The sequence below is a fragment of the Sturnira hondurensis genome, unplaced genomic scaffold (genome assembly GCF_014824575.4).
Source record: "Sturnira hondurensis isolate 20B ecotype Veracruz unplaced genomic scaffold, ASM1482457v3 Scaffold0000396, whole genome shotgun sequence".
Classification (NCBI taxonomy): Eukaryota; Metazoa; Chordata; class Mammalia; order Chiroptera; family Phyllostomidae; genus Sturnira; species Sturnira hondurensis.
In genome coordinates this window covers 5,153,017-5,180,991 of record NW_028073027.1, presented here as the reverse complement: position 1 = coordinate 5,180,991, position 27,975 = coordinate 5,153,017, and the positions used below count along the sequence as shown (strand labels likewise).

Below are 27,975 nucleotides of genomic sequence, written 5' to 3'. Positions count from 1 at the left end.
TGTGCGCTTTCAGCAGATTTCTGTGGATGCAAGTATGCTCTTGCTTCTCAAGGGAAGGAGGGGAGCTGCTAGGCTTCATGGGGATGGAAGGGAGAAGCTCCCCCAGCAGCAGCAGCAGCAGCAGCAATAAGCACATCTCAGGGGAGGGCCTGGGGCAACAGCATGTGGTGGTAGCAGCCAGGCAGCAGGGGAAGCGGATGATAGTTTGTTTTTCCCACCTCGTTTTGCAGGATGCCATCCTTCAAAATCGAGAGCTCTGGCTATTGATCAAAAAACAATTTGGATTCTATTCGAAAAGCCAATACAGGACCTGGCAAAAGAAGCTGGCAGAAGACCCTACATGGCCTCCCACGAACAGGACGGATTATTCAGGCAATGGCAAAAATGGATTCTACATCAACCGAGGCTATGAGAGCCCTGAAGAGGTTCCGAAGGGAAAGCCCGACTGGGGAGGCCAAGCCACGGAACAGCATTTTTGGACCAGACTGTAACAGAACCGTTGCTGTGCGCGTCCTGCAGCACCCCCTTCCCCCGAGAAACTAAAGCGCTGTGGAGAGGCGATTCTACTTTACCCTTTTCTTTCCTCTCTCCAGCTGAGGACTCAAAGCACATTTTTCAGTGTATTGAGCTTTGCAACAAAGGATCTGAAATATGCCTATCTTATACTATCGAGGGGAAAAAATACACTGCCTGGATTATCATTTTTTCACAAACTTTATTCACATTACATAGCATTATCCTGGTTAAAATGCACACCTTGTCATAGCAGTGAAACTAATAGTATGAACAGCAACAAAAGGAAAATTGAAGAAGAATTTTGGCGTTGAAACTTTCACTGATATATTTTTTATTTTCACCCGCAGGAACAAAAGAATTCGGAAAAAGCACCCTTTTCTCAGTAAATGCCACAAATTTACTCAACTTCATATTCCCTTGTGAAGAACATTCATGCACATGTTTTTCCAAGGTCACTAAATTCCTTTTTTTTTTTTTGGCTCCCTTTGTTCAGTTGTAAGAAAGAACCAAGAATTGACATTGACTTGGGAAAGTCCAGCTCTCCGTGTGGTGAGCTGGAGCCGTGTGGGAGTGAGGAATGATGGAGGCTTCTGTTGGCCCCACGCAACTGGGTTTGGGCACCGCAGCCAACATCTCAACAAACTCCACCGAAGACGGCCTCTCCCAGAGCTTGTTGTTTCGGGGCCAGTGGGCTAGGTTCAGAGTGGGTCACAAATGCAATAAACTAAAATGCTGAACTGTACTTTTAACTTAAAGAAGTACAGCGCCTTTATTTACTCTTCATTACTGACAGGTGAAATACTGAAGTTTGTTTGTTTGGTTTACTCTAGAAGTTGGCCCCCGCTCTGCCTCGCTTGTCTTAAAAAACAATCATAGGTGTGGGACCCATAATATCTGTGTTTAAAGCGTGACAATTCTTAGGCTACTGAACAATCTTAAGTCTCATTCTATCTTTTCACTATCTAAATCAATTATTAGATGAACATTAACAACCGTAAGAGAGGGTACACCCTTTGTAGTGTGGACACTATAACCTTTACTATACACATCAATCCCACGGTGACCCTGACAGGACATTTATTCCTAGTGAACATTTGCCATTATCTACAGGCTTTACTTGTCACAATAAATCAAATTTTGCTAACTTAACAGATCTTCAACAGTTCACAGGCAATTAGGTCCCCAGTCTCATTCCGGGAGTGTCTGTTATGTGCCTGACACTGGTGTATGGATTCAGTAACGCACTTCGTTACACAAACCAGCAGCACAGACGCAAGTTTCTATAAAAACAAACCCTCTCTATTCATATTTTATTTGATTTTAACCTTCGGTGCACAGTTATTGGAGAACGATCATTTTCAAAATGTGTCTAATTCAGCAGCTACTAATAAAGGATGAAAAGGTAAAAAGATACTTAGCTGACAGTTATGTTATGTCAACATATAAATATGGTAACTCAGGTTCTGTGAGCAACATGTCATGTCTGTATTTAGTAATTTGACCTTTAAAGCAAGAAGAGTCAATCGATACACTATGGCATTTAGATAGCATAACAGTGCGTTTAAAAATCCTGACTTAATAAATGTACACCTTTTTCTTTTGCCCCAATTTTTCCAACAACCTGTTTGGTATCTGATATGTGAACATCTTTATTTCACACATCTTTGTGGAGGTGGAACTGATAAAGTGGAACTCTAGACTAACTTTGCTAAAAATACGCTCAGAGGAAGGCTTCCTAGTGTCGGGAAAAGGCCCAACAGAAGCACAATGAGCAAGGCCACACACCGATGACCGCCTCTGGGAAAAGTGGACTTTTCCCCCTGAGCTGCCCATCGGTAAAAGTGGCCATTGTGGGAGGAACACTGGTGACAAGCTTTGTGGGCTTACCTTTAAGGGTGAAAACTACTGGAGTCTTGAACAGTATGTGAAAAATTAATCCATGAATTTAACTTAAAGGTGCACTGTGCCATTGTCCAGCACAGCGAGGACTGTCATCTGGAGAGGAGAAGTCCAGAGTTCTTTAGAAAGATTTGACCTGAGGATTCTCGGAAGGTCTGACCTCAAACCTACCCGCTCCCCCATGCGTCGACGCTGTGATTCCTCTGCCGTCACCTTTATTAAAAGGTGCACATACCTTGGGAAAGGTGACACCTTAAACTGCCACCAGTCTCACCCTAATTTGACAATATTAGCAAAGGGCTCATTTTCTTTCCAACTGTTGCTGTACAGCGGGACATAAAAGAAACAGGAAACTAAACTTAGAATAAGAATGGAGGGGCATTACTGGGTCACGGTGTCTGGTAGGAGGCACCCATACCTCCCCAGAGGTCCAGGGGACGAAGGGAAAGTTCAGGGTTAACTGGAGGCAGAGTTGGCACCATGAGAAAGGGAGGCCGTGAATCAGGGAACCAGGAAGAAAGAGAGAAGGTCTCTCCCGACACTGACTGCAGTGCGTGGTGCACTGTCACCCTTATTCTTAACCCTGCAATTGCACTGTGGGGTACTTCTGGCCCTGGGGTAAAATCTGAATCGGTTTAACAGGTTCACATCTTCCATTGGGCCTTCTGTTCAGTCACTTTATCTACCATATTCCCAGTTCCCCCATTGCCCACCCCCCTCAATATTTACCTGAACATTTCTTTTATGTAATGCTTATGCTTTTAATGATGTCACAGGAAGCCCGTCACTGGCTGCCAGTGTGTTATAATGTCTGATAAAAGCTTAGGGTATAAAGACTGCAATCATTTTCCCCACCTGCTTGTTGACAACAATTCCACTGGAACGGTACTAAAAAGCATTTTGTTTCATTCAACACATAATCAATAAAATGCAAGAATAAAATCACAACTCTCCTTGACTTCCAGTAAAAGCCTTAAAAAGTAATATATGATATGATTTTCTAAATATGGCACCTGAAACCTCCTTTAATGATCTCTTTCTAAGGTTAAAACCTTTGAAATACTTCAAAAGCCAAAGGAAGCCATGTGGGTAAAAGTAATAGTCCGTTCTTGCTTGTCAGGGACTGTTCTGATAAGTGAGTAGTTTCTGAGAGAATCACTGGATCTGAAACGTGGGAGCCGAGAGCCCCCCCACCGCCAGTCCTCCCCACCTCCCGTGGGCACAGGAGCAAGGGGATGGGTGTCCACCCTCAAACCACTTCTTTAGCACACTGCTTCACCCTGCCTAACCAAAGGCCGAATTTCCCAATTTCTTTTCTGACCAGGAGTATGAATTTAGATGTCAACCCTAACCATTTGGAGCTCTTATCTTTTTTTTTTCAAAATCACATATAATCTGTTCTTCTTCCCTCTGGCAAATACAAAATAGCCACCCTCAGGGAAAAAGGAAAATAGTATTTACAGTAGAAGATAATGTAAGGTGACTTTGTTAAGACCCTCTGCTGGCTCACGCTAAAGACTCATGCTCTGTGTTCAGGCTGCCACAGAAGATCCACGCTGGCGGGGGCAACACTTGCTCGGCGGGGGGATGAGATTATCATCACTAAGCAGTTTATTAAAGTACTTGCCACGCATCACTGGGGTTTGAAACAATAATGATACATTGAAAATAAGCATTCCTCCCAGGCTTTCCTTTTCCCCTCCTCACAAATTCCTTCAGTTCCAATATCTCTTCGGTAAATTATCAATAGTATTTCGCTTTTTGTCTCTTTGAGAACAAGCCCAGGAATGAGAAGGCACTGGCGGCAGCTGTCACAAACCCGATGGTGCTTATTGCTCTGTTGGCCTGTAAAGAAACAAGCAAACAAGAAACACATTTCATTCTAAAGGCATCTCAGTCTCCTAAATCCACGATTTAGGTTGTTCCTTAAACCGAGGACTCATCTTAGATACATTTAAAATTCAATGCTGACAGGGACCAGAGGGGAGAGTGGAGAGAATCACAGGAGAAAAGGGGAAGGACTCACATGAACAAGTATAAAGGACACATGGACAATAACTAAGGTGGGGGGCAGAAATGGGAGGGAGGTGGGGAGCACTGGGCGGGGGGTGGGCTGGGGATATAAGACAGAAAACTGTACTTGAACAAGAATTAAATTTAAAATAAAATAAAACTCAATGTAAAATTTAAATTTTTCAAGAAGATGAAATAAATGTATAATTTTTATAATGATGACGAAGATAAAGATAAATACACATGGGTATATATGTGTATGCATACACATATTCCTCATATTTTTATAGTCCTTGACCCTTAATAAACTCGCTATCACAGTCCCTACTAACCATCATAGTATAACTGCCGGGCAGCATTTCTCCTGTTTTGCGGAAGTTGAAGAGTTAACAGTGATTTGCCCAAGGTCGTGAGGCTGGGATGTGTAGCTATTGATTGAGTCTTGAACCACGTTTTCACCCNAAAACTGTACTTGAACAAGAATTAAATATAAAATAAAATAAAATAAAATTCAATGTAAAATTTAAATTTTTCAGGAAGATGAAATAAATGTATAATTTTTATAATGATGACAAAGATAAAGATAAATACACATGGGTATATATGTGTATGCATACACATATTCCTCATATTTTTATAGTCCTTGACCCTTAATAAACTCGCTATCACAGTCCCTACTAACCATCATAGTATAACTGCCGGGCAGCATTTCTCCTGTTTTGCGGAAGTTGAAGAGTTAACAGTGATTTGCCCAAGGTCGTGAGGCTGGGATGTGTAGCTATTGATTGAGTCTTGAACCACGTTTTCACCCTCTACACCCCCTACCGCTCCCCACACACAGGTTTGGTTGCATCTACACCAGGGTGAATGCTGTGTGTGTATGTGTGTGTGTGTTCCCCAGTGCAACAATGTCTGTTAGCCAATAATTCAGGGATGTGATCTGAGGTAAATATCTGTAAGCTCTTACTGGGTAGATACGACCCGAATTCTGAGAAACTTGAAGAGCAGTCAATACTGATGTTAATTATCATGTCAAAAATTAATTTCTCATGTAGACAAACGAATATGAACCACTCTCAAGCTCAATTGTCCGTAAAAGAGTTCAGACACTTACAGTGTTGAGGGTATTAATCATCATCATGATGAGAGATCTAATGAATACTCATGATTTTCACAGTACTCGACTAATAGTGCCTTCCACCTTCATGCGCTGGAGTGTTGTTTTATGACCTGATACTTCAGTATGGGGTGTACTGAACACGGCAGTTGTTCTCTGGAATTTGGGAATCGGGCTTCCAAACAGCGCAAAATTTTCCACTAATGACCCTGGAGACTGGCCCCAGTGCTGGAAAACCTGGCCGGCCCACACTTGGGCACACCCTCCGTGGAACCCCTAGGCTTCCTGCACCGAGCCTGCCACTCCCACATCACTGCCCCAGGCTGCCTCCCTAACTGGCGCTTCCCTGTCGGGAGCAGGCAGAAGGAGCCATGGCCAGGGAAGGAGGGCAATGCCAAGAGCGTTCACTCTGGGCCACCATCCTGTGGTCTGCAAGGACAAGGCCTGGGACTGAAACTCCCTGCTCTGCCACCTTCTCCAGTTGCCAGGGAGAATGGACAATTCAGGCCTGACCTTCACACAATTCCAGGCCGATGCTGAGCTGCCCTGAAGGTGTGATACAAGAAGTGTGGCAGGCAACGACAAAACAGGAAGGGCAGTTGGTGTCTTCAAACACCAAATGGCAGCAGGGTCCAGTCCTGGAAAAACTCAGGGTCCTGTGGGTGGGTGGGGAAGGTGGGGGTGGCACCCAGCTAGGTGCAGACTTAATATAATACACTGGGTATTTTTCAGCCACTTAGAAACACAAAGTGTGAGAGAAATCCCATAAGCCTCTGAGAGGCCGGGGAACGAGACAGGCAACCTGATCCTAAACCAAAGAGTGGGCAGTCCCGATACAGTAATAATAAAGCCACTTCTGGCAGGGCATGCGTTTTCTCAGATCTCAAATGCTTATTTCAAGTTGCATTCTAGATGGTAAAGCCCCGCACAGTTTGAACAATCCCTTGGAGTTATATGTAACGGGATCTGACCTGCAAGATTATAGCATCCAAGGCTGTTCTCGGTGGATCAGCATGAACAAAGCTTTTCCTTTATGGCTTATCATATGACTTAGGATTATAAAAATCACCAAACCCGACTGGCTGTGGGACACAATAAAGGCTTCACTTGGAGGATCTATACAAGTGCAATGAAACAGCCCCTCCCCGTTCCCCCCTCCCCCACCGGAGACTCTCAGGCTGCAGTGTGAGGCAGCACAGCACAGTCGGTGTGCTGCGTGTCATCTTGTCCAGGCTTATTCAAGGGTCCTGCCATCTTCCACGAAGAGAGACATATTTCCATAACTTATTAAAGTTATTAAATAGTGAGAAATAGCGAGGCACAATAGTGAGAAATGTTGATTTTAGAAAATTTTAAAAAATATATAGAAAAGACAAGCCACAGGCCTGGAGAAAATACTTGCAAAAGACAAATCTGATAAAGATTGTTATCCAAAATATGCAAAGAACTCTTAAAACTCAACAATAAGAAAACAAGCAAGCAACCCAATTAAAAAAGGGGAAAAGGTCTCAAACGACACATCACCGAATATGATATGTAGATGGCAAATAAGCATACGAAAAGAAGCCCAACGCCACAGGTATTTGGCCAATTGCAAATCAAGACAAGAAACAAATATACACCTATGAGAATGGCTAAATTCCAAAACACCGACAACACCAAATGCTGGTGAGGATGTGGAGCAATGGACACTCTCATTCACTGATGACGGGATGCAATATGGGACAGCCAGTTTGGAAGGCAATTTGGTGGTTTCCTATAAAACTAAACACACTCATAGCAGACAATCCAGCAATCACACTCCTTAGTATTCACCCAGAGGAGCTGAAAACTTTCATTCTCACAAAAACCTGCACAGATGTTTATAGTAACTTTATTCATCACTGCCAAAACTCGGAAGCAACCAAAACACTCGCCAGTGGGTGAATGTACATCCGAACAACGGACTATTATTCAGTGATAAAAAGAAATGCACTAGCAGGCCATGGAAAGATATGAAGGACTTTAAAGTGCATATTTCTTAGTATAAGAAATGTCCTTCTGGAAAACTGTATGACATTCGGGAAAAGGTAAAACTACGGCAACAGTAAACAGATCCGTGGTCACCAGAAGTTTAAAGGGAGGAAGGGATGAATTGGCCCCGACCACAGAGGATTTTAGGACCGTGAAAGCAACTCTGTACGTTACTGTAATGACACATTTGCCAAACCACACAGAACGTACAACAGGAAAAGTGAACCCTAATGTAAATTATTTTTATGGGAGGAAAAATATTTTCTCTACTCACCTTAGGTTCTCACATGAGCCTCTGTAATAAAAGACAGGTTAACAAGAAAAACAGCACAGAATTTTATTAACATGCACATCTCAGGGAAGAGAATAATATGTGGCTCAAAAATGTGTTTTAGAATTCAGGCTCATGCAGCATTTTCAACAAAGAGCAGGTGGTTGTAGGGAAATGATAGGACAAAGGGGAAGTGGTTTTAGGCTTCCAAGGACAGCGAACTGTGGGAAAGTAAGGATGTGGGAAACCAGTGGCAGACAGAGCCTAGTCGGTCAAGTTCGTTATTACTCCTCTGCTGCCCTCTCCAAGTTGGTAAGTGTCTTACCTTAACCCCAGGCTGTCCCCAGGGATTAAACTCTGTCCCTCCTGGGAGAGAGAGGAAGGAAACCTGTGAAAATACATGTCTTGCCTTCAGGCAAATAGGAGGCAAGGAGCTTTTTATGTCTCTGCTTCTTCTCAATGTCTCCAGCTCAAAATAATCTTCATGTCAAAGTGATATATTTTGGGCTAGCACATTCTGGTATCTTTCACTATGGACTTCAAGGGATAATAATGCACCCACGCTGTTGATCTTTGGTGAGAAAGAAACCACACGGGTGAGAGGCGGAGACGGTGGGGAAGGCTGTGCATGTGCAGTGGAGAGGGAGATACAGGAACGCTATACTTTGAGCTCAATTTCGCTGTGAACCTAACACTACTCTAAAAATAATGTTTATTAAATTTTTTAAAATACAGAAAAGCATAAAGAAGAAAAATAGAGAGCAACAATAATATCTTTCTCATTTTTAGAAATGCATGCACAGTTCTTTTTTAATTGGAGGAAATCCACAGCCATCCCCAGGAGAACTGTTCTAAGCTCAAGACCCCTAAGCCTTAAGGGGACCCAAAAAACTAATCTATGACCAGCTATTACTAGTAGTAATACTATTAATTATTGACTAATAAAAATAATAATTAAAGGGCTCTATTTCCTGTTAGGTCAGCAGAGGTTTTTATTAAAGAGTGCCAACAGAGATCTATAAAATTCCCAAAAGAGTACCATTAAGAATAATATCCAGTGTTTATGAGGACAAATAATATGTAATACAGAATGCTAAGGGATTTCAAATATCTCCTGTAATTTACAAAACAACTTCAGTTTATAAATTAGGACACTGATAAACAACGTGCCCAAAGTCACCCAGCTAGTAAGTGGGGAAGACGGAGCTCTGCCCCAGGTCAGCCGACTTCCAGAGCTTAGGTGGATTCTTTGGGCTCTCACCGCACCCTCTTTGCCAGGACCTGCTAGGGAACCTTTCTCCTAGTTGCTGAGGGATGATGAGTTTGTACCGCTCTTGATTCTGGGTATGAAAGGTGAAGATGATGGACTGCAAGTGAGAGTCAAAGCAAGAAGATGACTCCAATTCCTTTTTATTTAGACATATTTTTTAAAAATGGCTCATTGAGTGCAGTGGAATTTTACCATTTAACAACAGAGAAAAATGGACTCAATTTCTAGCTATACCACTAGTTTCCAAAGCGTATGTGAGCAGAAATCTGTGTGTATGCATTCTGTGTTCTGGCCCAGAAGCAATTTATTGTTCCTTGTGGGTAGTACATTCATTATGTTAATGAATTTCCTAGTAAAAATAAATTTCTAATAAAATAATTTCCTAATGGAAACAAATGTGTCCTTTTATTATGTTTCATCTCCCGTTTCCCTAAGCTTCCATGAGAAGAATTTTAAACTCATTCCTTAGAATAGATGTTTATATAACTGATCCAACATTTCAAGATACTGGAAAGTCTTTATATGTTCATTTTCTTTAAATGAACACTTTAAAAATCTTTAGGTTAAAATATCAGTGATGGAATTGAATTGGTGGGATGACAGGCAGGGAAAAAAAAGCAATAGACTCCAGCATGCTTTTAGTCACAAATCTGCCACATTACAAAAGTTTAGGTAAATGACAAAGTTGCAAGCTACTTTAAAAATAAGGTCAATTAATCCATTAAAAATAATCCAAAATCTCAATGAATCAACTTAAAAGCACAAAATTTCTTTGAAACTAGCATCGTAAGTTGATAGAAAACATTTACAAACCCGTCAAGATATGCCATCAGGTGGCCTCTGTCAGCTCATGAAAAAGAGTGAGAATTACTTTCTGTTTTTGGCGAATGAACCCCCACGCAAAAAGGTCAACAATCTTTTCAGCACATATTTTCAGTATATGAAATTACTGATTTAAGATTGTTGTATGGTGGAGTAATGAGGGAAAATTTGAAGGACAGAAGACAACAGACTAGCAGAAAGCTATGGTCTTGATCTTGCGGCGTCAGGTCCCTTCTACTCCAAATTTATGACATGAAAGCTCTATTCTCACTTTGGCCATTAACTTGCTGCCTGGCCTTGAACAACATAGTTCTCTTCTTTGTATTTCAGTGTTCTCTTATTTTCTTTCTTTTTTAAAGATTTTATTTATTTATCTTTAGAAGGGAAGAGAAGGAGAGAGGGAGAGAAATATCAGTGTATGGTTGCCTCTCGTGGGTCCCCTGCTGGGAACTGGCCCATGACCCAGGCATGTGCCCTGACTAGGAATCGAACCGCGATCCTTTGGTTCACAGGCTCATGCCCAATCCACTGAGCTACACCAGCCAGGATTTATTTTCTTATTTTTGTCATTTTGTGTGAGGCCCGGGAACCTTCTCACAGTCAATATTCTTCTCCCAATGCAAGGAACTCCTTATACATCTCTTAAAGAAAACTCACCTGCTCTGAAACTCCTTCTCCATAGCGAAGCAGAGTCACAAAATGCTCACAGTTGTTGACCAGTAAGTCGTACTCCACCTCTTGTCCAATAACAAACTCTGACCGTTGCATGACTTCTTCCGTGGGGAGAGGGGGGTATGCTTCATCATATTTATTGTTTATTCTGTATGTGTCATTTCCCACAACATCTTTCAAAAGCTGCATCTTCACCAGGGCCTTTCTACTGAAGACAGACTTGGCGCTTGTAAATGATGCAGGAGCACCATCCTCTATAAAGAGAATTCTGGTGAGAAAGCTACAGTGGCCCGGCCCAGGGAACTCCACCCCATCTAAAGACTGAAAGTGCTGGGGTAACTAAAGCCAGCTCTGTTCCAAACTTATCATTAGACCAGAAATCACTTAAGCTTACCAGTTTAAGATTTGGTCATCTTAAGCACCCACTGTAATTTAACAATACACTTATTCACTACTGTAGGAATGAGAGTGCAAGAAAACTTTGCAAAATTTAAATCTCCCCAAGAGCAAATTGGGTGAGAAAACTGTACCCCTTTTTGAGTGAAAAGTTCTCTCTCAATTGGTATTATTGCTAGAGATCTTGGTATACGTTTCTAACACAGTACAGATAGGATCGTTATCCACATTTTCTACACAGCAGTCTCTTTTTCAGCATGTGAGCCCTTCCCAACTAACACTGTGGGCTTTAGCAGTGGTGCGTTATGATTAGCAGGGCTGTCCTAGCGTCTAAGCACCATTCCTCACCCTCACCTCCACTTTTTACACTTATTCTTTCAACTAGGCTTCCATCTGGGATCCAATTTGCAATCTGCACAATACCTCACTCCTCTGAGGGGTCAGCTGGGGTCAGATAGAGTCACTGCTTTTGTCTTGCCAGTTTCTTTGGCCAAGACACAAAGTTTTGGTCCTGAACCTGAGGGTAACCTAACATGCACTGTCTGCTACATGTGGCCTCATGCTGTGGCTTACCCACCTGTTAGAAGGCCCCATACCCCGTCACTCTGTCTTAGCTGCCTCTTTGAGTAAGCATTTGCCTAGACTGCCAGGGACCCCTGCATCCTGACTACCACCGTTGAGGATGTAACGAGGGAATGACCAGACATGTGGCAGGTCATGAGGCTGGACAGACAATTCCTCAGTGTCAGCTCCAACTCCAGGCTCCAGTCCCTCTCCACCTGCCCAAGACTGCCATTGTTCCAACAAATCATGAGAGGAAGGCTCTCTACATACCTAGTGTTCAGACACTTTTCCTTTTAGTAATGACTGAAAGCAAACCTTCTTTCCCACTCCTCTTTTGTTCTATCTGCCAGGGTCCTGATCCGTGGAGCAGCATTTCCAAAGCTCACACATTGGAAGTTCTTACACATGACAAGTTCTTTGATTACAGATATCCTAGTTAGAATTACATTATTTTTACTACTCTTCATGTGATCAATTTGCAGATGAGGAGATTGAAGCTTGGGGAGGTGAACTCACTCGCAAAATATCGCATGAGCAGTTAACAGCAGGAACAGGAATTACATTTCAGCCTACGGAATCCCAGCTCAGTGGCTGGACCACATTGATATGAAACTTACAACATGAAAATAAGGAAACAGTGCCAAAGGCTCACACTGTTTTCCGGATATGGAAGTTGCAGGGACAGTGCAGAGAGCTGCTAAGCGTTAATCACTAGGCTCTGCAGAAACTGCCAGTTCTGTACCATAAATGTCATTTTTACTTGTTATTTCCATTTTCAATACCCTAGAATAAGAAGAAACTATCTCAAAATATTGCTAAAATTACTTCATTGAAAGTTCTCAAGATAGTAAGACTTAGGCTTATAAACACTTCTTCTTAAAGGTACCCTGAGGGGGAAAAATGCTCTAGGCTATTTATCTGTATATATTTTTCCTAATAAATTGTGTTCATTTCTAAACATTTAGAAAGTACAGAAAAATACAGCATACACACATAAATATAAATCATCCAGCATGCCGCCACCCAGAAATAACTACAATTATTTTAATGCACTTCTATTATTTCTTCTATTAACACATGTATAGGTGCATTCATGTGTGTGCATATATTCTTTTTTTTTTGCAAACTGAGTTTTATTGTATATTGAATTTAATCTGGAATTTTCAAATACCACACAAAGATCATCACTTATGCAATTAAACATGTCCAGAAATGTGGTCTTTAGTGGCTACGCCTCCTCCCATCACCGCCTCTCTTTTCCGGAAAAGACTCTCTCTAGGCCAGTGAGTGTCCCATTGTCCTGGGCATAGTGATGGTTCAGCAATGGGTATGGGGCCCAGACTAGAGGAATTAGAGTTTCTAACTGCAACAGGCAAGGATTTGCTATCTCCCCCGTTGAGTCACAGGATTAGAAGAATGAGGGCCTAATGATGCCATTCAGCTTCTCAGAGAGCTGGGGCCTGGGGGAATGAGGATGACAGACAGAGAAAAGTGCGGATGTGAGAGAGGGGATCTTGACAGTGTTCAAACTTCTCAATCGAGGCACCCCTGAGGCCACTACCATCTGTCCCTTTTTTGTAGTTTTTCTTAGTGAAACAGTTAGTGATCTTTTTGTTTAAGCTCATTTGAGTTCATTACTGTTCCTTGCAGCTGACGAATCTTGCTAAACACAGATGTCTAATATTTTGTGGTTAAATAATAATTTCTTTACCGTTCCCCTACTGAACATTAAGCCATTCTCTGTTTTTTAAATCACTACAAATGAGATAGATGTGAGCACCCTTACATAGGGATGTCAGTCAACATTCTTAAATATCTCTCAAGAGCAGATTCGTAGAAGTCTAATGGCAGGCTCAGAGCATGTGAGCTCTTTTAAAACTCTTAACACATATTATTACATTGTTTTGGTGAATCACTTAATCAGCTTATATTTACATCAACAATATCTTTGTACTCATTTCATTATACCCTTATCAACAATGATTGCTAGCATATTTTAACCTTTGCTAATGTGACAGGCATAAAATCTGTCATTTTATTTGACAATTCTTAGATGACAAAAAAAGCTAAAACAGGTATTGACTTTTGCTTTCTTCTTCTGCAAACCGTTCCATAACTATTTACCTGTCTGTTTTTGAGGGATTTGGGTGTTCACTGCTCACTTGGCCTGAGAAACTCTTTCCCCAAATACCGTCCGTCTGGTTTTCTCACCTCAAGTTGTTTCTCCAATGTTACTTTCTTATGAGATTTTCCTAACCACCTTATTTTAAAATACACAACCTCCTAGCACTTCTTATCCTGCTTCTATGATTTATTTTCTCCATATTACTTATTGACTTACCTTTATTCTCACACTGTTTCCTGTGCTCTCTCTCTCTCTCTCATTCACTCTACCACTCTCCTCCAAACAGAAAGTAAGCTCCACCACACTGGGGGAGGTTCACGTGCCCCCGGCATCTAGAAAAGCATTTGGCACATAGTAATCTATAAATAAATGCTGAATGAATTGAAATAACCAATTTGTGTGGTATGTGAAAACACTGACTATTGTCATGTTTGTGGCAATTATTGCTCCCAGCAGATTCTTTCCCTTTTAACGGTGCTTTCTTTTTTAAACCAGAGGTTTTATATTTTTATGCTGCTTGGCCTTTGTGATTTCTTCAATGTCACTTTGGTCTTAAAATGTTCTTCCCTAAACCTGGATCAACTATATTCATCTACTTTCTCATCTTATTTTGTTTAATTTTGTGATTCTGTGCATGATTCTTTCTTATAATAAGACAACAAAGAAGCTCCCAGGAGCTGCTGGGAGCAAACCTCACCTAGTGGTGCTATGTTGATGACATAGCCATCACCCAAGTACAGGGCCCAGTGCTGATAGCCAGGGCGAAACACCTCGATCAAGTCCCCTGGCCGGGGGTTGCCAGGATACTTCAAACTAAAGCAATCATTAAACGCCATCTGTAATGACAGACATAAAGAAAATCTAGCTGATGCAATTTGCCAAAAGAAAATCAGTTAAAACTTCCATATAAGCAAAAGGGGACAGAATTGATTAGGATTATAGTCCTTATTAGAGACCTAGACTCATGCCCTTGACTGTTTGAATCATTCCAATACTGAATTACGTGTGCGCAAGAGAACAAGTGGAGAAAGACTTTGTCCACTACTGCTTAAGTTTCTGTAGCAATGCTTCTCATCCTGATTAGTCTCATGGCCCCTTTATTAGAATAAGCATTTTATGATTATCTCTTTAAATCCAGAAATTCACAGATAATATTACTTCCCTATAGACAAAACTTCAAAAATATTAATATGATGCCCTATTTGGAATAAAAAAGGGAAGAACATTTATATGACTATCTGTTTTACCATGTAAATAACTACACAAAAAGACATAATAAAGTACATAAATACTTGCACTCATTGAGCATGAAGAAGTCAGGATTCAAAAGCAGAAGATGAGAAGTCTTTCCTTTCACACAGCAGCATAATAAAATCAAAGAGCAGAGGTACGGGCAGGTGCTAATATTCTGCGGGGAGAAAAACCACTGTATTACAAAACTCACTCTGAATTAATTCAAGCACACCTAAGCTCCAGGTTCGGATGACTGTCCAGCCAGATAGTCGGGCATTTAGTAGGACACAGGACATCGCTTCCTTGTGCTGGGCTGTGCTGTGCAAGCCTAGGCACTCTGGCCTCCAGCCACAAAATCTCAGTACATGCCCTTTGTCATTGCGATGGCCACCAATCCCCCCAGAGACTTGACCCACGCCACCCTGCTCTGCTTACTGCCGACTCCTCACTTACTGATTCCAGAAACTGTGCAAAGTGGTCAGCCTTGAAGTGGGGTAACTTGGAAGTTTGGGAAGTTCATCCTATTGAGGAGTATATCTGAAAATTCTAAATTTGACAAGCTTGTTTTTCCTTATAAATCAATACTTTTCAGAAAAAAAAGCCTATAAGTCTCTTACAGTTTATTTTTATGGAAAGTTACATTCTCTATATATGGCACAGAAGTAGAATAGGAAGTTATGTATGTCCATCAATAATCAAAAGATTTAATGCTAAATCCATGCTGAATATCTATTTCCAGTGAATATCCAATTGATAACACAGTATTCCTCATCATCTAATATACAAAATAAACCCAAGCGCCAGAGAGGGAAACTTCCAAATCATCCAAATTATAATTATGATAGCACAGGCTCAGGACTTGGGGACATAAAGCATCGCTTTTCTGGCACTCTTCAAGTCTTTTTTATAACAATATTGGGAGGGTGTTTTCCCAAGTATTTGTGTGCCATCTGTTGAAAATCTCAATCACCACACTGGCACCAAAATGTGGTCCAATATAAATTGTCCATCTGTTGAAAAATAACTATTGAAACAACTTTATGGAAACCATTAAGTCTAACCACCCTCTCAAACATGTCTGAGTCTTATTAATATGGCAGTTCACAACTTGGCCACGTGGGTACTAAAGGAAAAATAGACCATATACTACAATGTAAACAAACACATTTCCAGTGAATAGGAATCAGCAAGCACACACAGCTGCCTGCTAGAATTCAGAGACCTAGCCAAGCCCACGATAATAACCATCATTCAAACAGAAAGCACTCTGTAGTATAACAATTTTTTCAATGCACTCTCTCAATTAACCCTATTTAATTTTTAAAAATCTACAACTATTTGAGTTTATTAGGTTATTAGCCCATTTTACAGGTAAATAATGACAGTAGAAAATGCCAACTTTTGGGAAACACCCACTGAAACCTTTACATTATAAAATGTAGAGGGGACAATAACTAGAATAGGCATTAAAAACATGAGCTCTTGCCCTGACCAGTATGGCTCAGTTGGTTGGGCGTCATCCTGAAAAGCAAAAGACCACCAGTTTGATTCCCAGTTAGGGCACATGCCTAGGTGGCAAGTTTGGTCCATGGGTCTGGGTTCGGGCAAGAAGCAAGCAATCCATGTTTCTCCCTTACATCAATGTTTCTCTCCCTCCCTTCCCTTCTCTCTGAAAAAATAAATAAATAAACTATTTTTTAAAGTATGAGCTCTTGTTTCAGGTCTTCTACTTACTAGTTCAGTTACTTAGGGAAAGTTAGACAAATTGTCTATGTCTCAGTTTTTTCATTTTGAAGGCTGGCAGAAAGTATAAGGCAGGCTGAATCGTTGATCTCAAAAAGTTGCTGCCAATACCCTTCAATCAACTGTCTAAAAGCTGTTTGTGAGTGCTTCGTGAACTGGCAAGAGCTAGGCAGGTGGATGGTGAGAGGGGGTGGCTACTTGTAAATGCTGGAAGATTGGTTCATGGCGCATGCGTGATATTAGTGCCTTCTCTTTCAGCCACAATGATTCTTCGGAATGGATGATTCCACTGCAAAATTTTAATATAGTTAACACATTTTAAATTCTGACATACAACTTGTAGACTGATTTATGCAAAGCAATTTAACTGATTTCATGAAGCCTGTCACTTTTAAAAGGAGAGATGACAGGATAACAAGGAAACTATTTCATATGAGTAAGGTCTCAATAAACTAAGAGAGGAGCCTGAAGGCTAATATGTAAGGAGAAAAGTAATTTCTGACACCAAACACTTAGAATCGCAGCAATTTACTGCAGAAAGGTACTTCAGATTACCGAACGCAGTGCTCTGCAACCTCATTTTTAGCAGTGGGGCACCCTACCAAATCAAATATCAGATAGACCCTCAGAAATATACAACATGAAAAGCTGAGCTGCCCTGAATGAAGTCGGGCGGGGGCATGAGGATCCCATCCGCTCCTTATTGTTGCTGCCGAAGAGGCTCTTGGGATGCCCGACCTTCCAGGAATGGAGCTGGAATAACACCCACCAGTCCTACTACAACCCCTTCACTTCTAGGACAGAGGAGACAGAACCTGGCAGGTGACTGGTCTTGTCCAAAGTCGCATGGTATTGTTAAAAAAGGTTTTCAACAAATTGTTTTGCTAGAGGAACTGGACTTTCACTGGGGGGAAAAGTCAACCTAAGTCTCACACTAAGTCTCACACAAAAGGGCTCATGAACTTAAGTGTGAGATATAAAACTATAAAGCGCAGAGAAAAAGCACATAGGAGAAAATCCTCGGAATCAGGGGTAAGCAAATAATTCTTAGATATGTTACCAAAAGTATTGTCCATAGAGGGAAAGACTGATAATTGGATGTCTGCAAAATTAAAAACTTGCCCTGTAAAAGACCTGTTAAAGGGACCAAAAAAGAAAACACACAACACATTACATGGAAGAAGAGACACAGATGTCAAGTAAGCCACATTAAACGTCACTAGCCATTTGGACAATGCAGATTAAAACCAGGACAAGACAGCCCTCACGCCAATCACAACAGCGAAAATAAAACCAGCAACCACAACATACTGGCAGGGATGCGGGATGACTGAGGACACAAACCGGTGCAGCCACTTTGGGAGAAGTCTCAATTTCTTTAAAAACTTAACTTGCAACCTCTATATGACTCAGAAACTGCACTCCTAGCCACTTATCCCAGAGATGGAAGACAATGAAGACTTACTATCATGCAAAAACCTGTGCGCAAATGTTTATAGCAGCTTTTTCATAATAGCCAAACCTGGAAACCACCTAGATGATCTTGCACAGGTGAATGGCTGAACAAACGGCGGGGCAGCCAGACTATCAAACACTACTGCTAAGGCACAAAGAAGAACAAACTATCGATGCGTGCAAGGACCTGGATTAATCTCCAGAGAATTACGCTGAGTGAAAAAAAGACAACAAAAGTTACAAAATGTATGATTCTATTTGCATAACACTTCAAAATGAAATAATGACAAAATTATAGACGTAGAGAACAGTGACTGCAGAGGAAGAGAAGGAAGTAGATGTGGCTATATAAAGGCCACACAAGAAATTCCAGCGGTGATGGTGACGGAGAAGCCCTGCTTCTCCATTGAGTCAATGTCGGTCTCCCGGCTGTGATCTTGTATTGTGGTTCTGCAAGTTGTTACCATTGGGGGAAACTGGCTAAAGGTACAAGGAATCTCTCTGTATTATTTCTTACCACTGCATAGGAATCTACAATTACTTCAAAATAAAAAATAACAATTTAAAAAAGACTAATCTTTTTTTTAACAGAGTATAGAAGAGGACTGATATGTGCAAGCTACACTGAGGCATTTCGAGCTGTACATGAAGAATATTTTTCTTTCCTTGAAGAGGATCCAATAATGGAATGGAGTGCCTCGTACAGAGAGCAGTTTCTGTCGCTGGAAATATTTAAACGCAGTCAGGGTTGATACAAATAAAATTTCCACAGTGGGGGTGCAGATGGGAGGGTGTTAGGGTAAGGAGGCTTTCTCAAGTCCCTTTCAACTATCATGTTCTCTCATTCTATTTTCCAGAAAATGTGCTACATGTAATCCTCAAATCAATACTACAAAACAGATACCATTACTTCCTCCATTTGAAAGAGTGGAAGCTGGTGTTCATGGCAGTTCAGGAACTCATCCAAAAATCACACAGCAGGAAAGGGCAGAGCCCACACCCGCCCTCAGATTAGCCTGCCTCGGGGGCAGGCCCCTCATCCTACCTGCTTCTCCTCCTGCCATGTATAAGGCCTCCCGTGCTGACCTGTTGGAGCCCTCCTCGCACGCTGTCAGAGACTGCTTGATATCTGTGGGCTGATTATTGTGACCACCATCTCACGGATAAAGAATCTGAGACTCCAACAGCTTACGTGCCAGACCCAAAGCCACATGGAGTGAGTGATGGAACCAGATATCGATTCCAGGTTTGTCTTCTTATATCAGCCTGCATCCTCCTGCTTTATACCACTCATTAACACCACTCACCAAAGGAACTGCTGCGAGACAGTCTTCCGTCTTGCCACTCCTCCCAAGTACCCATTAGATAAAGAAGATGGAACACAGACTATGTATTTCATATGCCCACACGGGAAGTTTCTAAACACTCATGTGGAACCAGTGAGTAATGAGAAGTAGAGCCTGGGGGAACCCTCGCTCTTCTCCAGCACATAAGGTGTTAAGGTAAAGCTAGAAGCATCTATAGGGGTGTCAAACTCATTTTCACCGGAGGCCACATCAGCCTTGTGGTTGCCTCCAAAGGGCTGAAATAGTTTTAAGACTGCATAAACGTAAGTATTCCTTAACTGTTAAGGAGTTGAAATTACATTGGGACCTTTGAAGGCAACTGCAAGGCAGATGTAGCCCCAGTGAAAGTGAGTTTGACACCCCTGCTTGAGAGGTCCAGACTCAGACCTTAGGGAAATGGCTATCATGTGTCTGGCTTGAGTTAATTTGATTTACACGGACCACTTCTACCCATTTCATTCAGAGACAAGTACATAATGTAGAACTTGATAAATGATAACATAGAACTAATTAAAGATACATTTATAAAGTCCTCTACTGTACTGTCTCACCTTTAAGGTAAAAATACTTCATTTTAACAGTTCATATGCACAGAATTCTTTGACCAGTTTAAAATAAAGAGAGGCAGGAAGGAAGGTAAGTCTATAATCTTTGCGCAACCGATTTCCCTTCCAGCTGCTGAAACAGGCTGCCCTGTTTATAGCTCCATATTGGTCCCCAGGGATGCATCAAAAAAAAATAATAACTGCCCCCTGCACAGAGAGACAAACAGTCTGATTAACTGCTGCTCGTGCCCATGAGGACACCTGTGTTACAGGACTACTAAGAGCACTTTTTCACAAATGACTCCCAGGAATGCTGTGGGAGTCTGAAACACTATGACAGGCTATCCCTGCAGTCCCACAGTCTCCCAGTTCAATTCGGACCCTTTCCGGTTCCAGCTGCCTTTTTCAACCACAGTCCTGCCACACAGACGTGGCCCCATGTAGCCTTGTGTTCCCAGACTGGCTAATCCACAAGGCCTCAGAGCTGCAAGGACCCTTGATCCAGCATCCTCACTGCAGCTGAGGGTTCCACTTGCCAGCCAGATTAGCCAGCCACAGCCACAGCACTGCCATTCTCTGCTTAGCATACCTCCAAAGCTCCCTCATCTTGTCCCCTCTATAATGATGGCCGCCTTATTCACCCCTTCATTCCAGGCAAAGCAAACTATTCCTCATTCCTCACACTCACCTGGAATTCAGTGTTGCTAACACTGAACCTTCCACCTGGAATGCACTGCCCGTTTCTAAATGTCCCCAAATAACCTTCTCTTAGAGATCCAGGTCAGATGCTACTCCCTCCCTGAGTTTCTCCTCCAGTCAGCCAGAAATGAGATCCCTCCCCTTCCGAGTCTCCAGGAGCCTCGCATCTGATGCCCACTGCATTTCCTCTACCTGCGTCAGTTACTGGTGTCTGGGGACTATTCTCTCCTGCTTGATGTGGAGGGCTGGTTCTTGTTTATCTCTATACCTTCAGCTTCCTGCAGAGTGCCTGGCACAACGAACTGCCCAGCAAGTGCTTAATGAAGAGATGAGGAGCTGAAGCACAAGGAGATGGAATGGCTGGGGTTTTCCAGCACTAAATCATATCCATGCTCCTGAATGCTCAAGTAATAGCACCGTCCGTATTTCCAAAATCAAATATCTTATAGTAATTACTTGTACTATATTATCATCTCCACTCCAGTGAAAACAGTATGTTTAAAAAACCTTGGTAAACCAGACCCGGTTTCTAGTCCAGGTTCTTCCACTTAATAGGTGTGTGACTTGGAGATGTCAGTCTCTCCCTGGGAACGCTGTTTTCCCATTAAAAAAAAAAAAGGTGAAGGGAGGGGGGTTAAATTACGCAGATGCTCTCTCTGGAGCTTTTTCCGCTACAGTTGGTTCAAACAAGTTTGGCAGCCTATGGGTCCTCCCTCCCTATCCCCAGCACACCTCGCTCTTAAAGCCCGGTCGTCTTGCCCCACCGTTGGCAGCTGTGGAGGTCCTAGTGTCGCCCTGGCCTTGCAGCTGCTGCCCTTCCACTAGCGGCCGTGGGCTGCCTCCATCTGCTCCAGGCGGACGTCTAGGCGACAGCAGCGGACTATCAACCCAAAGCTGCCTCCAGCGCTAACGCCAGGCCCGCCGCGCGGAGACACCCGGCGCTGGGGACACTACAGCGCACGCGCAGACGCGGCGGGCCACAGACGCCAGCCAACGGGCCTGCCCTCACGCCGCCACCCCCAACACTATCCCCACCCCCATCCTGAACACGCGCCCCGCCCTTCTCACCCCAGCCGCACTGACGCCACACCTCCCCTCCCCACCCACCCACCCCCACCCCCGTGGTTAAAATGCAGCCCTGGCGCGGTACCTGACCAATGACACCCCTCCAAGCCCTTGGACAGCCCTGCAACTTTGATGGCTGAAGTTATAAAGTTAACTTGTTGAGCCTACAAATGTTGGTATACACACAAATACGCCCACTAGAAGTACGCCCCCTTCTAGCTCTACACAAACTCCTTCATGCCTGCCTGGAAAAAATCCTCATCCCTGCCTCCAAAGAAAATATCTCAGCAATGATGGGAGGAAGGACTGGCCTTTAAAACAAACAAACACACAAAAAACCCTCCCTGCTTCCCACCGCACACACCGCTGCAGGATATGTGCTTGTGTGCCTGACTCAGTGTCCTCAGCGTGAGGACACGCATGGACCTTGCTCCCTCTGGACCCCTCTCTGTCACCACCCGCCAACCTCAGATCCACTTCAGAGTGGAAATGGTGAGGAAGAAGACAGCAGAAAGGAAGGGTGCACAGACCCTGTTCCACTAGACCTCCAGGTACCAGTTTTCCCCGGTGGGAAATGAAATTTACCTGGCTCTGGATGGGGCCTTCGTTAAAGACAACACTCTCTCAGGCATCCCATTCCGCTTCCCACCTCCCCTGCCCCGTCCCTAACAGCGGTCTGGTTTTAGACGGACTAGCAGAGCAAGTCCCTTCTTCAGCGTGACTCGGGTGCATGTGACAGAGCAGGGCCTGACTCTCTCTCTCAGGCCAGGTAGGCCAGCAGAGGCCTGCAGGAACACAGCCATGCCAGTTTAAAAATAAAGCTGGGAATGAAGAGTATCCTTTTTCTCACTGCTCAGAAAGAGAGGCCAGAAACAGTAACCAGTGAAGTAAGGAAGCCTGGCAGGCAGCTTGCAAAGTGCAGTTTTTGGAGCACTGCACAGGCCTTTCCTGCAAATAAGTCATAACCTAGATTTTTACTCTGATGTAAATGGAATCTCAGCTAAAAGGAAGGCTTTTTTTCCTTCTGATTCAAAGGCTGAGATATCTTGCTAATTTTATATTTTGTCATAATGAGCTAGAACCACCTTAAAATGCAGCAGCTTTTATAGAGGAATCAGGTTGTGTTATGAAGGCTAAGGGTGTATCTGCATGTCTTTGCCTTTTGGAAACAGAGAGTGCCTAGAAAAACATCGAGAGCACGTGGGAGCAGATACAATCATTGGCAAAGTGAAAACTAGAACACTTGAGAGGCTGGAGCTTTGTTTTTTTAATGGGTTTATATTTTTCTTATGCATTCCCCATTCAATATATCTTGCTATAGACTGAATCAGATATGCCTTTCAGTAGCCTTTTAATGTCTCAAAAAGAAAGTCATAAACATGCATTTGCTTTATGCTCCCCAACTACTTCAATTTAGTCATCACTGAAGGAAGTGCTTCATGATTTTATATGGGTGAGTTATTGTGAGCACTTATAAAGCCATCCTGCTTATGAGCTAAATTTATTATGTTTGCCAGGTTAATCTGTTTTCTCTAATCGGACACTTAATCATCCAGTCTCCTCCCTACATTATGGATTCATGAATGTCAACTCAGGAGTGTTGCTCAGTCATGGAGAAATGATAAATTAACTTTTCATTTGGGGTATTTGTGATTAAATGCATCATAGTAGAATGAAAATAAAATAAATCTTGTGTTTTTACTTCCAGATCCCTGCCAGGTATAGATAAAATGCACTTGATTAAGAGCGAATTCGATGTGATGCCTGAATAGAATTTGGAGGAGAAGCAGACAAAGCTTTGGAATTGAGGAAAGCTGAGTTCTCCCTGCATTTCTATAGCTTGGAAAAATAGTTAATTACTCAGGGGTATTCTGTGGATGAACAGCACAGAATTAAAATTTCCATTCAAAAAGAATGAGGAATTAGTCTCAGGCAGTAATAGCCAAAGTCTGTCTGAACCTAGAGTTGTAATGCTGGGACCCTAAGGGCTGCACATGGCGTGTGATGGGAGAAGGTGTTGGATTACAACCAAACGACAGTTCCCATGATTTGGGCGTTTATATTGCATGAAGCTTTTCCTAGGTGGCACTCTCCGTTGCTGCCTGGTTGGGCTGAGAGGGTTGAAACATATTGAAGTAAATCATATTAATTGAAATAAAGATGATTTAGTCATCTTTGTTGTTAAATGGATAAAGTCCACATTCAAGTAAAAGCTCTGTGAGGTGAGTTATTATTTGCTTTTGTAACACTAAAAATAAGTGGCATTGTGTAATGTCAGACAGTTCTCAAAAATTACCCTATTTTGGGGTGCTCATTTTACAATTAGCAAATTATTTTCATATCCTTTCCATCATTTGATCTTCACAAGATGCTCAGATCCTGTCAGTGGCTCTGAGTCCTGAGCCATGGAGCCCCACATTCGGGCTCAGTGGGGGTCAGACCCAGAGCAGGCCTCTTAGTCAAGACCTCTTCCTCTACCCAGACTCCATCTTTGGTCAGACAGTAAAAGCAAAGTCTTTTTTCAGATGGAACCCCCCACCGCCCCCCACCGAAACAAAAACCTACATCTGCAAGGTGAATGAGATCTGGTGCAAAAAAACAAACAAACACACATATAAAAAAAAGGCTGGAGCCGGGGTGAGGGGGGCATTTTAAAGATCACATAGCTTTAACAGCGTTATTTGCTGAGATAATTCAGAGGTTGTTGGCTACGTGAGCATAGTGAGAGCTGAGACCGTCATTCAAACAGTTCCAACTCCACCCTGCAAAATCTGTGCTGTTAAAGTAAGAGCTTTTTTCATGACTTGAAAGAATATCCAGGCCACGTGTCTGTTCAACTTGGATTTTTGTACAAATTACTCAAGTCTCTCGTCCAATCTGTTTATCTCATCCAATCTTGGTCAGTATGACTGGAACTAGAACTCTGCTTCCCTACAGAGCCCTCACGTAGTGGACATTCCAGCTATGGGATCTCTCTGTGACTGCTGCTTCCCAATGGTTATGTGGATTTGAAATCACTAAGCTTGGTAAGGTAGGCTGAGCCAAGTCTCTGGGGCAGTCAAGGGGCAGATGGAGAGAACAATTTCATGAAGCCCAGGCCAGAGGCACAGAAACCTATCAGCAGCATATAGCAAGGAAGGAAGGAAAAGGGTATGCCTTCTATGCAGGAAGTTGCCTGCATTCTGCCCTGGGAAAAGACAATGGAGAAACCATGCACAGTGAGGCAGGAGTTGGGTTCTAATCTCATTCCTGCCACTTGCTAGCTGTGTGTTATGGGACATGTATGCAATGGGAAAAATAGCAAAATAGCCAGCCATTTTCATATATTTATAAAAAGGTCTTTTAAATATGCAGAAAGCATAATACATATAAGAAAGAATAAATTCACATAATGCAGCATACAGATGATGTATACAGGTGATGCAATATACAAATGACACACACTTGAAACCTATGTAACTATTAATTAACAAATGTCACCCCAATGAATTTATTAAAACTAAAAAAAATATATAAATTCAAACTACAGTTGGTTGACAGATGTAACACAAGTTATCCTTAGAAATGACATTTACAGTTCACCACATTCAGGAAGAGAAATGACTTAATATACACATAATAGTTCAACTCCTGCTTTCCACATTTGCCTCTTTCCCTATGGACTTCCCAGGAAGTCGTCATATTTATTCATTGTAACATTTACACAGCACAAGTATCTGTCACTTAAAAGTGACACCAACATAGAGTTAAATCTTTATATCTTTTATTACTCTAATAAATAAAAGCATATCACTAAAAAGAAGCCACAGCCATAAATGATTTCAGGGACTTTGCTCTAAGGGGAAATCATATAGTACATTTGGGAAATGGTAATTCTGACTTGGCCCTCTATAAAATGCTAAATTTCTGCCCCAAATCTTACAGCACAAGTGTTTACAGGACTCGGGGTGACTAGAAAAGCTATAGTAAATGTGCCTTAGCACTAAAATTTGCATCTCCATGGAAACCCCCGAAGTTCTGTGAGCACACACGCATGTGGTCTGTAGTGTTTATTGAAGGGTGGGGGTCGGTGGGTTGCTGTGCTCTGGAGCTGACAGAATCCTGGGAACTGCTCATCACAGGCCTGACGTTCTTCCTCCCGATTGTAATCACAGAGGAATTCAGACACCTTAGACATGAGAGAGGGAGAAAAAGCATGTTTATATAGTTACATGTGCTTGGATCTCTCAGAAGACAGTGAGTTAAATCAGATTCTTATCAGAAAAGCCTGAAAAACTGAAAGTGCGTCTTTCTTCCCCCACATTTGTTGCTACATTTAAAAAAATTCTCTAGATTTTCCATGTGCACAGATCCATATATTTCTTTTCAATTATATTTTATTGATTATGCTATTACAATTGTCCCAATTTTCTCCTTTTATTTCCCGCCACCCAGCACCCCCACTTCTTTAGGCAATCCTCACACACCATCGTTCACGTCCATGGGTCAAACGGATAAGTTCTTTGGCTACTCATTTTCTATACTGTACTTTACATCCCCATGGCTATTCTGTAACTACCTATTTGTACTTCTTAATCCCCTCACCTTTTCACCCATTCCCTTACACTTCCTTCCCATCTGGTAACCATCAAAATGCTTTCCACATCCATGATTCTTTCTGCTTTGCTTGCTTAGTTTGTTTGTCTTTTCAGATTCACTTGTTGAGAGGTATGTATTTATTGCCATCTTATTGTTCATAGCTTTGATATTCGTCTTTTCCTTAAATAGGTACCTTTAACATTTCATATAATAATGGTTTGGTGATGATGAACTCCTTTATTTTTTTCTTGTCTGGAAAGCCCTTCGTCTGCCCCTCGGTTGTAAATGATAGCTTTGCTGGATGGAGCAATCTTGGCTGTAGGTCCCTGCTTTTCATGACTTGAACATTTTTTGCCAGTCCCTTCTAGCCTACAGACTTTCTTTTGAGAAATCAGCTGACAGTCTTATGGGAACTCCGCTGTAGGTAACTAACTGCTTTACTCTTGCTGCTTTTAAGATTCTCTCTTTCTATTTAACCTTTGACATTTTAATTATGATGTGTCTTGGAATGAGCCTCTTTGCATCCATCTTGTTTGGGACTCTGTGCTTCTTAGGTTTGCATGTTTATTTCCTTCATCAAATTAGGGAAATTTTCTTTCATTATTTTTTTTCAAACAAATTTCCAATTTCTTGCTCTTTCTCTTCTCCTTCTGGTGCCCCGATGATATGAATGTTGGAATGCTCGAAGTTGTCCCAGAGGTTGCTTACACTATCCTTTGGGATTTTTTATTCTTTTTTTCTCCTTGTTGCTATGATTCGTTGTTTTTGCTTCGTTATGTTCTAAATCATTAATTTGATTATCAGCTTTATTGACTCTACTGTTGTTTCCCTATAAATTGTTATTTCACTTAGTGTATCCTTTGTTTCTGACTGAATCTTTTTTATGCTGTTGAGGTCCTTGCTAAGTTCCTTGAGCCTTGTTATAATTAGTGTTTTAAACTCTGTATCTGATAGATTGCCTATCTCCACTTTGTCTAGTCATTTTTCTGGAGTTTTGATCTGTTCTTTCATTTGGGCCTTATTTCTTTGTCCCCTTATTTTGGCAGCCTCCCTGTGTTTGTTTCTATGTATTAGGTAGAGCTGCTACGACTCCCCGTCTTGTTATTTAGGCCTAATGTAGCAGGTGTCCTATAGGTTCCAGTGGCACAGCTTCCTCTACCACCCAAGCCAGATGCTTAAGGTGGGCCCTTTCTGTGGGCTGAGTACACCCTCCTCTTGTAGTTGAGCCTTGATTGCTATTAGCATGTCAATGGGAGGGATTTATCCAGACCAGTCAGTTTCAAGGACTGGCTGTGACCATTACCATTAATCCCCACCCTTCATGGAGGATCAGCTGTACAAGGGCAGAATGATGATGCACTGACATGGTTTGTAGCTGTACACTGGGTGCATAAGCTCTGGGGCTTTCTGGGTGGTGCAGGCCCAGGTCAGCCGCCACTTGTGTTTTACCTGGGATGACCCTGCCTGAACTATAGAGCAATCTGAGATGACTGCTACTTGCACTAGACTTAGATATTCCCAGGCAAAGCCAAGCTGTGAATCTAGGCTGGCTGCTACTAGGCCAGGCCTGGGGCCACTTAGCACGAGGTACATAGTCTGGGAGCTCACCGAGGTCAGCATTTGCTTGTTTGAA

The 27,975-nt window shown here is 42.3% G+C and overlaps 2 protein-coding genes across 3 annotated transcripts in view; one reads left to right on the top strand and one right to left on the bottom strand.

Moving 5' to 3' along the window:
- Positions 1 to 1,258, top strand: part of ATP13A5 (ATPase 13A5) — a 101,314-nt gene extending 100,056 nt beyond the window's left edge. For both annotated transcript variants that reach the window (XM_037039976.1, XM_037039982.1), the window contains one exon: positions 231 to 1,258. In XM_037039976.1, coding sequence (XP_036895871.1) covers positions 231 to 491 — 261 coding nt within the window. In that variant the 3' untranslated portion in view covers positions 492 to 1,258. The remainder of the gene's footprint in view (positions 1 to 230) is intronic.
- An 866-nt stretch (positions 1,259 to 2,124) lies between these two features.
- PLAAT1 (phospholipase A and acyltransferase 1) lies at positions 2,125 to 21,624 on the bottom strand. Its single transcript, XM_037039994.1, has 5 exons — positions 21,432 to 21,624; positions 14,981 to 15,086; positions 14,376 to 14,514; positions 10,579 to 10,847; positions 2,125 to 4,260 (listed from the first exon to the last, which is right to left on the bottom strand). The coding sequence occupies exons 3-5, from the start codon at positions 14,512 to 14,514 to the stop codon at positions 4,159 to 4,161; spliced, it is 510 nt and encodes a 169-aa protein (XP_036895889.1). The 5' UTR covers positions 14,981 to 15,086; positions 21,432 to 21,624; the 3' UTR covers positions 2,125 to 4,158.
- Between the last annotated feature and the right edge of the window lie 6,351 nt (positions 21,625 to 27,975).

Coding starts and splice junctions, on each gene's coding strand:
- PLAAT1 (XM_037039994.1), bottom strand. CDS start 14,514: ATGGCGTTTAATGATTGCTTTAGTTTGAAGTATCCTGGCAACCCCCGG. Junction 10,848..14,375: donor CATCAACATAGCACCACTAG/GTGAGGTTTGCT, acceptor TTCTCTTTATAG/AGGATGGTGCTCCTGCATCA. Junction 4,261..10,578: donor GAGAAGGAGTTTCAGAGCAG/GTGAGTTTTCTT, acceptor GTTTCTTTACAG/GCCAACAGAGCAATAAGCAC.